Source organism: Bos javanicus, chromosome 11 (genome assembly GCF_032452875.1).
Source record: "Bos javanicus breed banteng chromosome 11, ARS-OSU_banteng_1.0, whole genome shotgun sequence".
NCBI lineage: Eukaryota > Metazoa > Chordata > Mammalia > Artiodactyla > Bovidae > Bos > Bos javanicus.
The window spans coordinates 37,596,468-37,614,803 of NC_083878.1; the positions used below are offsets into that span (position 1 = coordinate 37,596,468).

Here is an 18,336-nt window from a genome sequence, read left to right on the forward strand (position 1 = left end):
GGGCCCCCTCAGCCTGGCAGCCATGGGCTCCTGTCACCCCGGCCCTGTGCTGAACACTAGAAAGAGCTCTCCTGCTTGAGTGGAGCTGATAAAACCTCTTCAGTGGTAACAAGAGAGAAGTGTGAAGTCAAGCTGCCAACAGTCCTCCCGTTCAGAAGGGACATGCTGAAAGAGCCAGACCAAACAGATAACATAGACCTTAAAAAAAAATAACCAATAGACCTTTCATTGGTGGCAAGATCCCTGGTTTGTCTTCTAAAATTGAAATCAAAATGTTCAGCCTGAGCTTGACTCTGGAGCTCTTGGCAAGAGTGACTTTTGTGATGTCCAGCCCCGCAACATGTTTGGTCTGTCTTTTCAGTGTATTTGTGTGGCGATGCCTGTAAATGCCGGAATCCGCTTTCCTGCTGCCACCACGGCTGGCAACCACAGAGGCCATGACAAGGTACCTCCTGGCTGCCAGCTGCTGGGAAAGGTCTACGCCGCCAACAAGCTACATGAGCTCCAAGTGCTGGTGAAATGTGACTGCTCCCATCACCTGGAGCTTCCAAAACCGGGATGTCAAGAGGGAAGGTCAGTGCTGACGTGTTAAGACTGCTTGCCTCTCTTCCTGAGACTTAAAAACTACACGTACTCACTACACTGACAAAGAAATCCTATCTGATAATGTAGCCCACTGACAAAATTTAAAGCCTCAGTTACCCTAACCAATATGTAGCTTTTAATTTGCATCAAAACTTTTACAAAAGATGTTTTGCTATTATGTTTCTATATACTTTAAAAATGTTCATTTTTACAAATAAGGAAGTTGAACAGGACAGCTTAAGTTAGATTCACTGAAATACTAGAAATACTGATAGCCTTTGTTCTCCACATTTAGCTTTCAAAACCAAATGAGCCATGTATAAACAAGTTGAGAAACTTAATTTTTTTAATGTTTCGTTTGCAGAGTTTTATATCCATTAAGTGCCTTTGAAAGCTTCCAGTTGTGTGGGCTGCTATCTCACCTCCCACAAATTATCTCATATGGTGCTAAAACTTAAAAACTGAGGAGGGCTACAGGATCCTAGCAGATTCCTGGTCACCCATGTCATGTGTTTAGGTCAAGGCTTCCCAAAGGAAAGATATTAGTTATGTGCTTGGGAAACAGTGGCTATTTGAAGTTGAGCAGCAAAGAAACTTAAGTTCAGGTGTTGGAAGATGGGTGGGTAGAGTGGGTTTCATTATACTGCGTGCCAAACCCACAACATCCTAAACATTTCAAATAAAACAAAACTCTACTACAAAATAGAAGAAGAAGGGAAAAAAAAAAAGCTCAAGTAGGTCCAGGAAGATGAGCTGATTTATCCTACTGAACCTAAAATGGTAACAGAGGAGGTGCCTGGAGGCTGCTCTGGGAGGGCCGCTCCCAGAGTGGGGTGGACTTGATTCCAGTGGTGTGCTTCAGGTGAACGACACAGGTCAAGTCTGGATTCAAAAAATCTCTGCAGAACAAATTCCTAAGCCCAAAGCAGTATTTGGTAATTCAAGATTATAAAGCAAAATAATCTAGCTCAGAGTTGGCTGGATGACAGAATGTGACTCGGCCAAGAAAATCAGAGGCACCCTGGACCACCTCCCATCATACTTGACACTTGCTGATCACTAACAAGAGGGATGATGATGGCACGTGCTGGAAGGCAGGTTGGTGACAGGCTGGGACTCTGAGCACATACATTATACCAATTAGACGTTCTAGTCAGTGAACTAAAATTCTGGGTCTTGAGTTACTGGCTATTTTCAGTTGTCAGTTCAGAGGAACGGTGAAACGAAGCATTTTCAATTAAATAGATTAACATTTACCACAGAAGTGCTTCAACATTCTAAATGGATTAGATCACTCATTAAGCTATTTTTATATGTCAGTTTATTAATGCCTTACATTAACCCACTGATAGGTTGTTGGGCCCACAGTTCGAGTCCCTATGCAGCCCTAATTCTGTTTTCTGTCTCCATGTGACTGGTGATGCTGAGTGATAACCATGTCTGCCTATATTGCACACTGACCTTTCACACTGATTGAACCTTGCATTGAAATAACTATGTGAAGAACAAATTTATCAATGATGATCTATGTACACACTATATTAAAGAGCAATAGTGTCTGTGTGTCAATAAAAGTTCTTAAATCTGATTTGTAAACACATGGTATGATTTTATGTATGTTCATAAATCCTGCACTGTATTCCATATGTTAACATATTGGTGCATGAATTTATTTTCAATTAAAGTATAAAAAATACATAATTTAAAAACATTTTGGTATGTGTCAAATAGATTTAATTATGAACCATGGCTACCCTGAGCCTAAAGCCTTTCTGGAAGTGCAAGCCAGTGCACACCCTGGTGCAGGCGAAGTCCACCCTCTGTGTCTAATTCTTTGATTCTACAGCAGGTTCAGGAAACCAAAATACGAAACGTCTTTTAAGTCTATAAGCTTTATTGATACTTTGCTTTTACAGTTCACAATGCATTCCACAGATTTAGTTCAATACAGCTTAAACCACAATTGTATAAATCGTCATTTATATTTTCTTACATAACAATGTTTGATATTTGCAAACATTTTTGGAAGCATTAGATTCAGTCCAGAGAGTCTGTGATAAAATTAACTACAGTAAGTCTGTGCAGTGAAGTTTATGTTGAGGAGTTCTGTTTGCATGGCATCGGTTCGTGTTGAAAACAGATGGTAGTGCGCCTAGAAGTACGTTTTTTCCCTAGCTTATGTGCTTTGGAACTACACACATAAAACCAATGACAGAAGTATCAAGCACTGTGGGGCAGCTGGGAAGGTAAAGGGCTAAGCTTCGTGAAACACTATATATAGATATATATATAATCTATATTTACTTATATTGGCAATTAATACAACAGTAAATTTCACAATACACCTAGAACATACCAGGAAAGGCAAGCTTTTTCACTCCTGCCTTGGTGGCATGATCTCGTCTAAACATTTCATTTCAGAAAATCTGCATCAACCTACACAGACCGTACACAGTGCACAAACTGTGAAAAGGGTTATTTCTGTCAGCTCCACTTTCTTTGCAATTCCCCAAATACAGCAAGACTACCTGCGACAAAGTGTAATATACAGCTTTCTCAGATCTTTGTTTATTCACCAGTGCCTCATACAGGAAAAACAAATATGATTACGATTTAAATCCATACATAGCAGCTTACAATACTTAAGATGATGAACACAGGGCAGTCAAGACAGGTCATTTTTCCTCAGACACTGCGTTGCTAAAAATAAAGATCTGTGAAACTGCACTGCAATGTCAAGGCTTTGTTCTTCCCTGACCCTCCCCAATGGAATCAAATGAATATCCCCTTTAAAGATAAACTCCTCTATTGTTAACTCTTTCAGGCTTTCTCATTCAGCTTTACGCTTCAATCCAGGGATTTTTGCTTGGATTCTACAAATGAGAAGGAGGGGGAAAATGTCAGTGTAAATACTGTGAATTTACAATATTTTGTTTTCTGCTTCTTAAAATGTCTATCCTTCAAGACTTACATGTACATTGCTCAGCTTATACAAGAAATAAAATCCTAAGGCTGTCAAACTACAAGCTATAATTTTGCCACCTTGACCTCACAAATTATAGACTGAAAGCCTTACATACATGTTAAGTTGATACAGAATCAATGATCCAAATGTTAGGAAAAAAATCTTCCAGCAACTCACACTTTAGGTCTGACTGAAATTGACTACTATGTCTTAACATGAAAATACCGCACTGCTGTCCAAGTCCGGTACACCTCGCCTGAGTGTAAAACAAAGTGCAGGTTTTAAATACTTACTTAGCCATAGCATCTTTAACATTCTTATTTGCAAGTCCCAGATAATGATCTATTTGCGCCTGAAAGAGATAAAGAATTTATTAGAAAATTACCATTGCTAACAAATCTTAGAACTGTGTTCCAACATATTAAAGGCTTAAGAAACTGCCACATTTCTCATTTTTCATAAGGTTTTGGAAACTGGCACTGACATTTCTAAGTTCCACATAAGAGAATGAGGTTTGTATTCTGAAATCTGCAGTTAAATTACCTGATGCCGTTCATAAATAACAGGAACACTGAAGAGTGAAATCAGAGCTGAAAAAGGAAATACACAAGCTTTAAAAGAGACTGCAGTGTTTGTTCCCTAAATCATACCACAGTCATCAGACTGGCAGCACTCTTTTCAGATAGCCAGGAATGTTCCTAATACAGGGAGACACAGCTGCTGGTGGGCAGAGCAATGAATTAACCAAGGGAGCCAGGAGCCACTCCTGGCTTCACATTACAGACTTTATAAAATATAGGCATCCCTAGTTAGTCAGACATATGACTGCACATCAAATAAGGCCACTCTTGATCTGGTTTATCACTGCTGGAGCAGTCTTCAGGAAGTAAAGTGGCATTTCCATAAATAATGTAAGTATTAGCAATTTATTTAAGAAGATCACAACCTCTAATGTATATCCCTCTATTTTTTCTACAATATAAGAATATTTTCCACTAAAACATCTTAAAGTTCGTTGCACACCATTTTTTGGGGGGGGAGGCGGCGCTGGGATGGTGGGCTGTGCTGTGCAGTATGCAGGATCTTGGTTCCCACACCAGGGATCAAACCCATGGCCTCTGCAGTGGAAATATGGAGTCTTAACTACTAGTCTGCCAGGAAGTCCCCAATCTTTTTAAAAATGTTTCATTCTGTTGGTTTTGTAGACTTACCCAAAATTAGTAGTGTCAGACCATTGAACAAGGCACCAACATAGGTAAATACCCACATCAACACTGCAAACTGTAAGAGAATAACAGCCAATTAAAGACAAAATTCAAGTAAAGTTTTAAAATTAAACCTTCAAATAAATACATCCCATGTAAATGCCAAACTACTATAGGCATACTCCTTGGAGATTTGGTAAAAACAATATGGATATTTCACTAAGCTGCCAGGCTGATTCAGGAATTCCAGAATCTAATTAAAACAGTTAATAGATATGATTCATTTTCCTCTGAAGTACATTACCAAATAGTTGATTCTGTTTCCTCTAAAATCAGAAAGCGTAACAAAGGTCACCCCCTTGCCCCCACCCCCCCAGCTCTACTACAGTATTCAACTTCTAAAATGGAAAGACTGGAAAGCTATCGTGAGAATTAACTATTGAAAATGACTTTAAAGTACCAACAAGTGATTCAAGATTTAAATGAGCTGAATGACTCAGACATATACCTGAATAAGCAATAATGGTGCAAGGAGACTATGTCTCAAGTACCCAAAATATCAGCTCTAGCATTTTATTAAGGATCAGAAAGACTTTCTCCCCAGTAATAAATGTTTTAACAGCCAATGAGGACTCCTCAAACTTTTAAACCTAATAAAAAAATTGACCATATTATTCTTTTAGCCACCGCCTTCTTTATTTAGCAAACACTAACCCAGTTCTTACTATTGATGTATTAGTACCACACCCAGTTTTAAGTGCTTTACAAATACAAACTCATGTATTCCGCCTAACAATTTTATGAGGTAGGCACTGCTATCATTACCACAGCAGATGAAGACACTAAGGAAAAAACAGAGGTTTAGGAACTTGCCAGAACTGAGGTTATACTGTCATAGTTCACTGTGCCCTCCAGGGACTGCAGTGCAGACTAAATGCTCCTATTTTTAGTAATCATCTCAAAATCTTGGATTAAAAAAAAAATTACATACAGCAGTTTGGGGAAAGCCTTGTTTCTATAAAGTGCTTTCATTTTGAGAAGTCCTTTATTTCCTCACCGTATTTTAGTTTACTCATGAATGGCTGAATAAGAGAATTTCAAAGTTTTCTTCCAGTTCTTGGTGACACCATATAGTAAAAACTCAATGACATGTTCAAGCAGTTCTTGAAGACTTATAATACCAAGTCAGTCTGGATTTTATTAAACATTCAGCAGAAGCAGTTTCTCTGTTTTCTATTAAAAGCCTTCATATGTCTGGCACACTCTGCCCTGTTTAGTAGGTCACAAACATCCCACCACGATGCCACCACCAACAACAATTATTTAGGTTTCTAAGAGCAAAGTATAAATGAAAAGGAGAGAGGAGTGAGCACCTCCATCTAAAGAAGGGATCAGCAAACTTTCTGTAAATAAAGACAGAAAAACATTTTTGGTTTTATGGGCCACAAAGGATCTCTGTCACATATTCTTTGAATATTATCCTTTAAAACTGTAAAAAGTATAATCAGCTCCCAGGCTGTACAAAAACAGGTTACAAGTCAGACCGAACAGTAGCTTCCTAACCCTTATCTAAAGCATATCTTTGTCCATGTAGCATTCATTCAGCAAAATCTGATTGAATACCTACTATGAGCGGGGTGCGTGCTAAGTCGCTTCAGTTGTGTGCGACTCTTTGCGACCATATGGACTGTAGCCCACCAGGTGGGTTGCCATGAGCTGGGTATTGAGCAGTAATTAAAGTGTTCAGACTCTAGGAAATTTATTTACTGCAGGTTAGGAAGAATCTTGGATTCCTGCACCAACTGTCAGTTCTACAAAGAGCAACACTTTGGTTACCCCTATAATTGAATTTAATGTTCAAGTGAGCAAATATCAAGCATTCTTAACAGCTTCCAATTGCAAATCAAAATTAAATGCTGTCCTGGTCTTTCCAACTTCTATGGAACCTCTGGTAGAAGGGTTTGAAGCGTTGACTCCAGTTAGCAAGCCCTTTCCCTCTCACATAGTTTTACAAGACTCCTATTGCAAAAGCTAAATATAATTTCTGCACTTGAGCAAGTTTACCATAGAGCAACAGAGTTATTTTCATCCATCACCATCCACCAAGTCAAAAAGAGAAAGGTCGCCCTACATTTTAGAAGAAACTGCTTTAGCAATAAAGATACCCTCACCATGACAAAATTCAGAAACTAACACACAAGCTAAAAATAAGTCCTAATTTGGTCATAAAGTCACTGACAAGGCTGCACTCTAAATCCATGAAAAAAGAGAAGCCCAAGTCTTCACACCAAGGTGATGCAGGGGGTTCAGATGTCACTAGATCTGCCTCTTGCAGGACACTTTCTAAAAGGCAGATGATCCAGGCGCAGAGAGAAATGGAGGGAGGCTTCAGACCTCTGTGGGGGCAGGCTGGTGACACAAATGCATGAGGGAGTCTCGGTGAGGACCAAGGCAGATACGTGCTTCTCAAGAAGCACCTGCGTTCCAGGCCAATGCCGCCATGTCTCCTCATTTTAGGAGAGAAACCCAGAAATTCACATTTTTATGTGCTATCACAGAATTTGCACATGTTGCAGCTAAGTCTGGAGAAAATATAACATTTCAAGGCCCAAAACAAAAATACTGGCTAAGGGTTTCCAGAGAGGACTCCATCAGAAGAGAAAGGACTTAAGAGCTAACATCAAGCAACTGCACAATTACTGAAGCTTATTATGTAATAACAGCAACTCAGTTAACTTAATCATAACCCCAGAAGTTAAATACTGTTATTATCCCCATAAAAGAAAGAAAAAAGATACAGAAAGATGAGAGCAAGTTGCCAAACCAGAGGTGACAGTAACTGCAGGTTCATCTGGCTCCAGAATCTCCGCTCTGCTATACAGTAAAGCCACTTACAGAGGACATGTGGCTAAGTTGCTTTAGTAATGTCTGACTCTGTGCAACCCTACGGACTGTAGCCCGCCAGGCTCCTCTGTCCATGGGATTCTCCAGGCAAGAATACTGGAGTGGGTTGCCATGCCCTCCTCCATTTATTAATGGTTATGAATGTGCATGCTGTTATAAAGAAGCAGGGAAAAGTCCAATGAATGCTTTAAACCTACAAATTCTACGCTATTCCATGGCAAACACTTGGCAACTCTGCAGCCAATGCATACTAACGGAGGAAGTCAAAGGCTCATGTCTCTTTAGGCAGTAATGAGACAGAAGGAAAGCGGGGGCCAAGCACGCTGAAGGTCTAGTAATACTGGAAGAGGGCAAAGGCCACGTCTTGTCTTTTGCCTGGGGGTACAGGAATTCAATTCAAGTGTGTATCACATGTATACCTCACTGAAAAGCTCTGTAGATTTTATTTCATGTCTCTATGGGGTGGGGAGGCATTTTTAAGGAAAATGGGGGGAGGATGCATGACAATTTCAGAAATTACTTTGGCAATTCACATTTTCAAACTTTTTCTGCAGTTTTAAACACTGAAAATCATTTGACTTCTGCTATCTTCAGCCTCATTCATTACTAATCACATTTTCACAAACTCATTTCCTGTCTAAATTTTCTGCGAAACAAAGGAACCAGAAAAGAAACTGTCAAAATGTGTATGTTAATAAATGCCTAAGAGCCTGAGGGCTATATTTAATGTTCTTTTGGGTCAGCTATTTCTGGAATTCAGGCCTTTTTCCTCACTTTCAGATTTCAGACGGAATTCTGGAACATTATGGTTACCTGATGTTCAGACAAATATAGCTAGACATTTTATTACAATTTAAAAATATATTTTCCCCAAAAGTCACAGATCTACTTTCATAAAGAATCCAGTGTTTATTGCACAAAGTCATGTGACAGAAAAATAAGAACATCTGCCTATAAAACACCTGGTCTTAGTATCTGGTAAGAACAGAAATGGTATGGACCTAACAGAAGCAGAAGGTATTAAGAAGAGGTGGCAAGAATTTACAGAACTATACAAAAAAGACCTTAATGACCCAGATAACCATGATGGTGTGATCACTCACCTAGAGCCAGACATCCTGGAATTTGAAGTCAAATGGGTCTTAGGAAGCATCATTACAAACAAAGCTAGTGGAGGTGATGGAATTCCAGCTGAGCTATTTCAAATCCTAAAAGATGATGCTGTGAAAGTGCTACACTCAATATGCGAGCAAATTTGGAAAACTCAGCAGTGGCCACAGGACTGGAAAAGGTCTGTTTTCATTCCAATCCCAAAGAAAGACAACACCAAAGAATGCTCAAACTACCGCACAATTGCACTCATCTCACAAGCTAGCAAAGTAATGCCCAAAATTCTCCAAGCAAGGCCTCAACAGTAAGTGAACTGAGAACTTCCAGATGTTCAAGCTGGATTTAGAAAGGGCAGAGGAACCAGAGATAAAATTGCCAACATCCGCTGGCTCACAGAAAAAGCAAGAGAATTCCAGAAAAACATCTGCTTCATCAACTACGCTAAAGCCTTGGTCTGTGTGGATCACAACAAACTGGAAAATTCTTGAAAAGATGGGAATACCAGACCACCTGACCTGCTTCCTGAGAAATCTGTATGCAGGTCAAGAAGCAACAATTAGAAATGGACATGGAACAACAGACTGGTTCCAAATTGGGAAAGGAGTACATCAAGGCTGTACACTGTCACTCTGTTTGTTTAACTTATATGCAGAGTACATCATGTGAAATGCTGGGCTGGAAGAAGCACAAGTTGGAATGAAGATTGCCAGGAGAAGTATCAATAACCCCAGATATGCAGATGACACCACCCTTATGGCAGAAAGTGAAGAAAAACTAAAAAGCCTCTTGATGAAAGTGAAAGAGGAGAGTAAAAAAGCTGGCTTAAAACTCAACATTCAAATAACTAAGATCATGGCATCTGGCCCCAACACTTCATGGCAAAAAACATGGGAAACAATGGAAACAGTGAGAGACTTTATTTTCTTGGTCTCCAACATCACTGCAGATGGTGACTGCAGCCATGAAATTAAAAGATGCTTACTCCTTGGAAGAAAAGTTATGATCAACCTGCTGCAGCTGCTGCTAAGTCGCTTCAGTCAGACTCTGTGGGACCCCATAGACGGCAGCCCACCAGGCTCCGCCATTCCTGGGATTCTCTAGGCAAGAACACTGGAGTGGGTTGCCATTTCCTTCTTCAATGCATAAAAGTGAAAAGTGAAAGTGAAGTCGCTCAGTCGTGTCCGACTCTTAGCGACCCCATGGACTGCAGCCTACCAGGCTCCTCCCATCCATGGGATTTTTCCAGGCAAGAGTACTGGAGTGGGGTGCCACTGCCTTCTCCTACTTTTCGGACAATGTCCATCTAGTCAAAGCTATGGCTTTTCCAGTAGTCGTATGGATGCAAGAGTTGAACTATAAAGAAAACTGAGTGCCAAAGAATTGATGCTTTTGAACTGTGGTGTTGGAGAAGACTCTTGAGAGTCCCTTAGACAGCAAGGAAATCAAACCAATCAACCCTAGAGGAAATCAGTCCTGAATATTCACTGGAAGGACTGATGCTGAAGCTCCAATACTTCAGCCACCGGATGATGCGAAGACCTGACTCATTTGAAAAGACCCTGATGCTGGGAAAGATTGAAGGCAGGAGGAGAAGGGGATGATGGGATGAGATGGTTGGATGGCATCACTGAATCAATGGACATGAGTTTGAGCAAGCTCTGGGAGCTGGTGATGGACAGGGAAGCCTGATGTGCTCAGTCCATGGAGTCACAAAGAGTTGAACACAACTGAGCAACTGAACTGAATTGAAAGTACTAGACTTTTTCTTGGAATTTGAGGTTTCAAAAGGCAGAACCCCCTAGTAAAGCTGAGCCCAGTGGAGACCTTCACATGCTTTTCTAATGCAGAAGGTGAGAAGAAAACTATAGCCCAGGGTTACATACAGCTTAAACCACAACTTTGAAAACCAATGACTCTCCAAGCAGTGTCCTTAGAAAAATTAAATCACAATTTCAGGGAATGGGACTCACACCTCTTCCCCCTCCCAAGTATCATTAAATTGTGTAGCTTCCAGTGATTGCAATGTGCAGCCAAGACTGAGAACCATTGTTTTAAAATAAGAGCCCCCATCTAAAAGACCCCTTACACAGAAGGTCAGTCACAGAACAGAATTAAACCATAACCAGGTGGTTTAAATTTGTTCAACCACCTTATACTACTGTTCTGGTAGTCATGGGTGTTATTTAAACAAGGTTGACAAATATCACTAGGTTAAATAAAGTTATCCAGCCTCTTTCGGACTTCTCAGAAACTAATAAGGTAATACACACTAGGCTCTCCAAGAAAAGGACACATACACAGCTTTCACAGCTTACTTTTACTAGAACCCTCCTCCTCTACCTCCTTTTCCATTATTTCTCTTCCCCTTACGTCTGGCAGTCAATGTAACAAACCCACTTTACAACAAATCCTGAGGATTGATCAAAACATTTGCCTGTGGTAAAATTTTATACTAATGTTTGAAATAAATGCTGCTGAATGGAATTAGAAATATTTTGTCAATGATTTTGCCCATAATATTTGACTAGAATTAGTCTTCTGGCAAATGGACTATTTCTCAATCTAGGGACACCTGAAATCTTTTCTAAGATTTAGAAGCCTGCAGTTAACTGCAAGGGAAGAAAACAAATGCAATAATTACAGCTGACCTCTGAGCACAGGAGTTTGAACTACACAGGTCCACCTGTCAGCACAGTTTTTTCAGCAGTAAATACTACAGGATCCTCAGTTGTTTGAACCTGTGAATATGGAGCCAGAGGTACCGGGGGAACCACAGACACAGAGGGGCCTTGGATAAGGAGGAACTGGGGCTGTGGAGAGCCAGTCATGAACTGCGCACAGACTGTCAACTCTGTGTGTGTGTGAGGCGGGGGTCAGTGCTCCCGATCCCCACACTGGTCAAGGGTCAACTGTACACAAGGATTTAAAAGGAGAAATCTGCAGCATGTGTCTTATTTTTATTTGTCCAGGTCAACCACCAAAAGGGAGATCTAGATGAGGCACACTGATAACCACCGTCTCATGTCAAGTCTTTTCCAACAGGCCTGATGAACCCTGGGGTTTGGTTATTTCTTCAGAATGACCTATAGAATAGCCAGGCCGCCTCACACACTTCCAAAAATATGATAGTAAGAAAGGAGAAGAAAAATTTCACATGCTAAGAATACTGACTCTAAATTTTGTAATTTCTGAGGAAGAAGGTTTCAAATAGAAGTAGTGGTAATTATGACCCAGAGTCTAGAAATGTAGATTATATAAATTTGAGGGCATGAAACACTTACAAAGATAGTGACTTAGAGAGAAACTTCTTTCAAATTTTAAAAAGCTATTATTTTAAATAAGCCACAGAGCTTGATACAATGTCTATTTTCTAAATGAAAAACAAAATTATAAATAAGACTACTTCCTTCTGTATTTTCTTAAAATTAATGTGGTGTCCATTTTCCTAGCTATGAACAATATAAAATAAAAGTAATCCAAATCAAAAGCTGGTTCTTATAAATTTTTTAAAAACTCTGTTATTTAACAAGAAAAATTCATTTGGAAACTGCAGAGACTGGGGCTATTTATTAGCAAACTTCCCAAATTTAAAACCTGAATAAAAGGAAATACAATCAATGTAACAGAGCAAATTGATTTTTCCCTTAAATTGAAGAAGAGAAAGAAAAAAAAAAGAGATCTGAAAAAACATTTTTGCTCACTTTAGGGAGGAAGAATATGATTCTCCCACCAACTGCTGTGCTAAAAGGCAAAGGGTAAACGAGTCAGAAGGAAAATAATCTTTTTAAAAATGCTCTCTATATGAATAAAAACTATGGGGGTGAGAGTGGCAAATACTCAAGGAACGTCCTCTAGAAAAGGAATACTATTAAGTCATTTTAAAGGGAGACAACAGTGCTTTGTTTTCCTCAGCTTTTCTCAGTAAGACATATTAAGCAAGTATCCTGTGTTTCTATAGTTCCCTTATTCAGTGAGAACAAGTGGAATCTACACTACCCATACACAATGATGTAAGAAAAGGTTTAACTGAAGTACTCCACGTATAGCAGAACCACAAAGTTTATCAAGGAAGACCCTCCATGTATATTATCAGAGGGCTTTGTATTGCAAGAGTAAGACAGACACCCTGCCTTATTCCTTGCCTCAACAGATTTTGAGACCTAAATGCAAGGATCATTCAGAGTATTAATACAAATGTTATTTTGAGCCCTGAATGAATCTGCCTTAGCAGAAATCACCAAGCAGCTTTCCTTGAGCTCTGGACTTGCCAAAAAACACTACTTTGGAAAACCATTCAAAGGAGTTATCTCTTTCCTAATCCTTAAGGAGAAGCAGTAGTAAACTAGGCTTCTAATTCAACTGCTTTTTTCCCGCCAATATTAAGAAACAATATTTTTTAAATAAAAGAAAATTTCATAAAATGTAAGTGTTCCAAAAAGTAACCTATCTCATTATATGCCTCTTCAAATTACTATTACCTTCAAATTAGCAAAATCACTGAAGGCAAGAATTTACCAAGTTCAGATTCTTTCATTTATGTTAGTTTCCTCATTAAGAAAAAACCAAAAAACCCAAGGTAATTTTCAAAGGAAATTTTTAAAATGAGATTTAACAGCAAAAAGAAATTATCTCATGAAAGTATTTATTAATACAATTTCCTTTTCATCTACTTTCAAATATCAGTGCAAATCAGATTTTAAAGGTTTTCTAAAGTATTTCATCAGTCCTCCTGTAATATTTTCTCACTTCCCTACCCTTTGCAAATACCTCCACACCTACATAATTGTCTACACATAGAACTGTGTACGGAGGACAATAAGCTCTGAAAGAATAAGATTTCAACTGATAAAGACAAGGGGAAACTTGAAGCTCTAGAAAACAATGAATGAGTCATTCCCAGATCAATTTGTTTTGTTTTAAACAGATTTCTTCAAGAATGCCTCTTCTCTCAAGAAAAATGTTAGACATGCATAACTACCTTCACTGTTACACAGTGCAAACATGAGGACTTTTAGTTTATATCTGTTGCAGTTTTTATTAATAAGTATAAAAAAAAATGACTCCTCAATCCACAGCTTCATGATGCCTTTGTTCAAAGCCCTCCGCTCCCCTCCAGCAATTTTTGACTGCCAAATTCAGAGATGGCCCTATGCTGTTTGAACCTCTGTGTCACTATTTAGTGTTTCCTCTCAATCAACTCCTACCCACAAAACGCTTCATTTTAAACTACACTAGTGCATTCCCCTCAAGAATTTTTCAAACATGTTTTACCCCCAGCAGTCAACCTATTCACTGCAAATACACTTCAATGAATAGAAACTGGTTTCTTCCAGGACCCATGAGTACAAGGTTGAATTTGATTTGCTCCCAAATATTATTTGTTTCCTCTTGATACTAATCAAAGATCCCAATGATATAACCATGATCTCTTTATTTACAGACTGACATCAGATTATTTTAAAGCACTACTACAGAATGGGTCACTAAATGCAAGCACTCTACACAAAAGAGATAATAAATAATAAAAAGAAACTCAATTTTTTACCATTAATGTTATTCATAACTGAGGTTCCAAGTCTTAATAGAGAAGCATACAGCTGAAAATAATGTCCATTACTGGCCTATTAAGGCTAAGATACATGTTAAAAGCATTTTGAGCATTTAAACCTATTCTGACCACTACAGAAATTGTTTTGCCAAATCTAAAGGCCCAATCGTCCTATTGCTATGACATCCTTAGTTTGCACAAATTGCAAACTTGTACCTATCTCTTGGAAAAGAGAAATTGTGGTAATTACTACCATAGTACATTTCTACCCAGGCTTAGATAGGAAACAAGTCTGTCTTAAATCACAGGCTGCTACTGCTGCTGCTAAGTCGCTTCAGTCGTGTCCGACTCTGTGCGACCCCATAGACGGCAGCCCACCAGGCTCCCCCGTCCCTGGGATTCTCCAGGCAAGAACACTGGAGTGGGTTGCCATTTCCTTCTCCAATGCATGAAAGTGAAAAGTGAAAGTGAAGTCGCTCAGTTGTTTCCGACCCTTCTCGACCAATGGCATGGACTGCAGCCTACCAGGCTTCTCTGTCCACGGGATTCTCCAGGCAAGAGTACTGGAGTGGGGTGCCATTATACAAAACACAGACAGTAGGTTCTACACAAGGGAAAAGTACTGTAGTCCCAGTTCTTGGGGTTCAAATTATGTGACCAATTTAGTGCTCATTTAGAGTCAGTCTGAACTCTGGCAAGCTTACTTACAAGGTGAGACTAATAGCTGCTATGTAGCAAGATCCAAAAACTAAATTCCAAAGATTACCAACTGATGATTAGTTGAAGTGTTTCAGAATATTAACACTTTTCAAGAAAACATTCAAAAAAAGTGTAGGAATATGAAATAGCTTATATGTATATATGAATTACACACAAGCTAAGAAATTAAGTGCTGGATTCTGAAAGTCAAACCAGATGAAATACTATTTGGCATTAAATCTACTAGATAATCTTTATTCTTACAGCCAAAATTCTCATTTTTAATCTTTATGATTTCCAAAACTTAAGAATTTATAACATTTTCCCTTAAAAAGCAATTGCCTTTCCTCCATCTTAAATATTTTATTTGATTCTGAATTTCAGAACAGAAGTTTACAGTAATGATTTCATTACATCTTTATCATTTACTTTAATATAGAAAACAGAGTTTTACTCTCTTAACTTCAATGTTAAATTCTGGGTATGTCAAAAAATGGAAAGCAAATAAACTTACCTTCAGAGAATCAACTAAATCATCAACTAAGAAGAGGCGTCTGAGTTCTTTTATTGTGCAGTTAACATGACCAAGAGCAGAATTGCTGTACTTCTGAACCAACTCCTCAGATATAGCAACTTCAGATTCCAAATATGCCCTAGAAAAGAAGACACACCTTAACTGTCACTGACTGGAATAATTTTTTGTGAATGTCAATCAATTGGCAAGTAGATATCCATAAAGGAGCACATTAATAAAATATTTTACTATAGAAGTGTACTCCTTCCAAATTAATAAGCACAATGTAAAAACTCCCCAAGCATGGGGTGTTTGATTGTTAAGGCAGGTATATGCTTTGAGTCAGACCTATCTGAGCTTGAATATTAAGCTCTGCCACTTACCTGGCTGTGTAACTTTAGAAGTTATTTAGTCATCCCTTTAAATCAGTTTCCTCATTTATACAACAGAGATTATCTTGAGATTTCAATGAGTAAAGTGCTTATTAACACAATCAAGGACAAAGAAGCACTCAATTAATGTAGTTATTATTGTGGATATGGTTTTTTCAGGTGGACAAAATGTTATCAAGTTTTCCTAACAAAGATCCTATTCATTTCCAAATAATTACACTCACTTTGCCTAATCTTTAGGGGAAAGAAAGTGAAAGTGAAGTTGATCAGTTGGGTCTGACTCTTTGGGACCCCATGGACTGTGTAGCCTACCAGGTTCCTCCCTCCATGGGATTTTCCAGGCAAGAATACTGGAATGAAAACACCAATAAATCAACCCCCGGACTGTTCAATCAGGTGCTCCAATCTATAATGAAATAGCTGGAATTGTCAAATTTAAGAAGACAACTGTAATGGGGAAAACTAGTCAAGTCAGCAGGAATTGTTTCATTATTGTTTCAAACATCTTGGAGCAATCAGAAGTGCTATTCTCTCTTATCTGTTGGAAGCAGCTCCTTATCCAGTCCCTCTCAAAAACTCCCCATGTCTGAGGATGCTAGTTACACTGGAAATTACAGTCCTCTCTAGTAATTCCTTGTCTCCTAGTTCTACTCCTGCAATATGCCCAAATATATCTCCTTGTTTTTATTCACTATACCATCACTATAATTTAAGTGGATTTATTTGGATTACTTTTTTTTTTTTTTTGAGCTATACTAGATAGTGCTATTCAGGCTGAACTCAGGAATCAGAAGACCTGATACCACCTAGGTATTTAACCTTGCAAAGGCATGTAACTTCTCTGGGTCATGGTTCCAACTCTGCAAAATTAGAGAAACAGACTTCTGAATCCATTCAAACTCAAACATTCTATGATTCTGACTTTCCAACCCTGAATGTTTCCAATCTTCTTTCTCATTGCTCTGCTGTAGTTCAAAATTGAGCTATTCATCAAACGTTCTTCACCTTAATGGGAGGCTTTGTTCCTCATGCTCTCTCCCCATCCACAGCGCCCTCCTCTCACCTCTAGCGAGGGCACACCCAAGTCAGTCAGCACCACCTCAAATCCCACCCATACATGAAAGCCTCTCCACCACCCTACTATGTAACTCAAATAATGCTTTCTTTTGTATTCTTCTTATAGTAATTATCATATCCATCCTGAAATATAGACGTGTGTTTACTTGTACATTTTTTTCTACTACAGTATAAACTGTCAAGGACTAGAACATTACCTTTATTAGTACAATGTCTAGCACAGGACAACTACTATTTCAGTTCAGTCGCTCAGTCGTGTCCAACTCTTTGTGATCCCATGGACTGCAGCACACCAGGCTTCCCAGTCCATCATTATTTATTGGCCAACAAATAGCAAGTTATTATTATCAAGTTAAAAATGGTCACACATTCACACCTAACCCTTAAACCAGCAAAAATTTATTAATGCAGTTTTAAGAAATATAGAGAAGTGGCTGATATGACTTAGCTGTATTCTGTTTCTCTGTACCACTGCTTTTGTTCCTGCTCAAGAGAAGACGTCTGCCCAGCAGGCCCAAAGGCATGCACCGGAAGATATTTACATTCATCCACCTGGCATTTATGTGCTATTACTGCAATGGCAGCACAGCTGTCACTCTTTCCCAAAGACCACAGGTATTACATATCAACTATATGATATTAACTTTACTAATGTGACTGGAGAACTTGGAAAACTGTCCAAAACGCGGTTAAATTGGCATGTTAGCTGAATTTATTACTATAAAAGACCTTTGAGCTAATGATAATGTTTCGTTAATTTCTTTTAAAAGTCTTCGTTAAATCAAACAATATGTAAAATTTATAATTTAGAATTGTTGGCCTGACAATGTTTTTATATATTTCAGTGTAACTAATTAAAAATCATACTCCTTTATGACTTGTGGCGTGATATAACTGCTGTTTTGAAACTGCAATTTCGTATTACTGAATTCACTGTTTCCTCTGTAAAATGTAGTAATGTCTAGTCTCATAGAGTCTCATGAAAACTGGGAACCTGAAATTAGGACAACAGGGGTGTTAAGTGATAGAAACTGGTAAGTCTGAGATAAAAGACTCATTGAAAAATATGAAAATTTAGTGGCTGTCAGGGGCCACATGGGGAGCAGCTATAGGGACAAAATGTCTTTTGAGTATAACGAAAATATCTGGAATGAGATGGTGATGGTTGTACAATTCCATGAATATATGGAAAACCACTGAATTCTACGGTATGTGAATTACCTCAATTTTTAAAGGAGGGGATGAGGGTGGGCAAAGTGCTGAGTATGAAGTGAGATCAGAAGATCCAAGTTGAGTGTGTCCACCCCATTAGCAACCAGAGATATAATGCTGGTGTA

The 18,336-nt window shown here is 38.7% G+C and overlaps 2 protein-coding genes across 4 annotated transcripts in view; one reads left to right on the forward strand and one right to left on the reverse strand.

Moving 5' to 3' along the window:
• The window catches only part of EML6 (EMAP like 6), a 287,129-nt gene extending 283,926 nt beyond the window's left edge, over positions 1–3,203 (forward strand). The window contains exon 42 of the mRNA XM_061432383.1: positions 362–3,203. Within this exon, the coding sequence (XP_061288367.1) occupies positions 362–386 (25 nt within the window). The 3' untranslated portion in view covers positions 387–3,203. The remainder of the gene's footprint in view (positions 1–361) is intronic.
• Positions 2,460–18,336, reverse strand: part of RTN4 (reticulon 4) — a 74,661-nt gene continuing 58,784 nt past the window's right edge. For all 3 annotated transcript variants that reach the window (XM_061432386.1, XM_061432387.1, XM_061432388.1), the window contains 5 exons: positions 15,531–15,669; positions 4,762–4,831; positions 4,094–4,140; positions 3,844–3,902; positions 2,460–3,458 (listed from right to left, as the gene is read on the reverse strand). In XM_061432386.1, the coding sequence (XP_061288370.1) occupies positions 3,416–3,458; positions 3,844–3,902; positions 4,094–4,140; positions 4,762–4,831; positions 15,531–15,669 (358 nt within the window). In that variant the 3' untranslated portion in view covers positions 2,460–3,415. The remainder of the gene's footprint in view (positions 3,459–3,843; positions 3,903–4,093; positions 4,141–4,761; positions 4,832–15,530; positions 15,670–18,336) is intronic.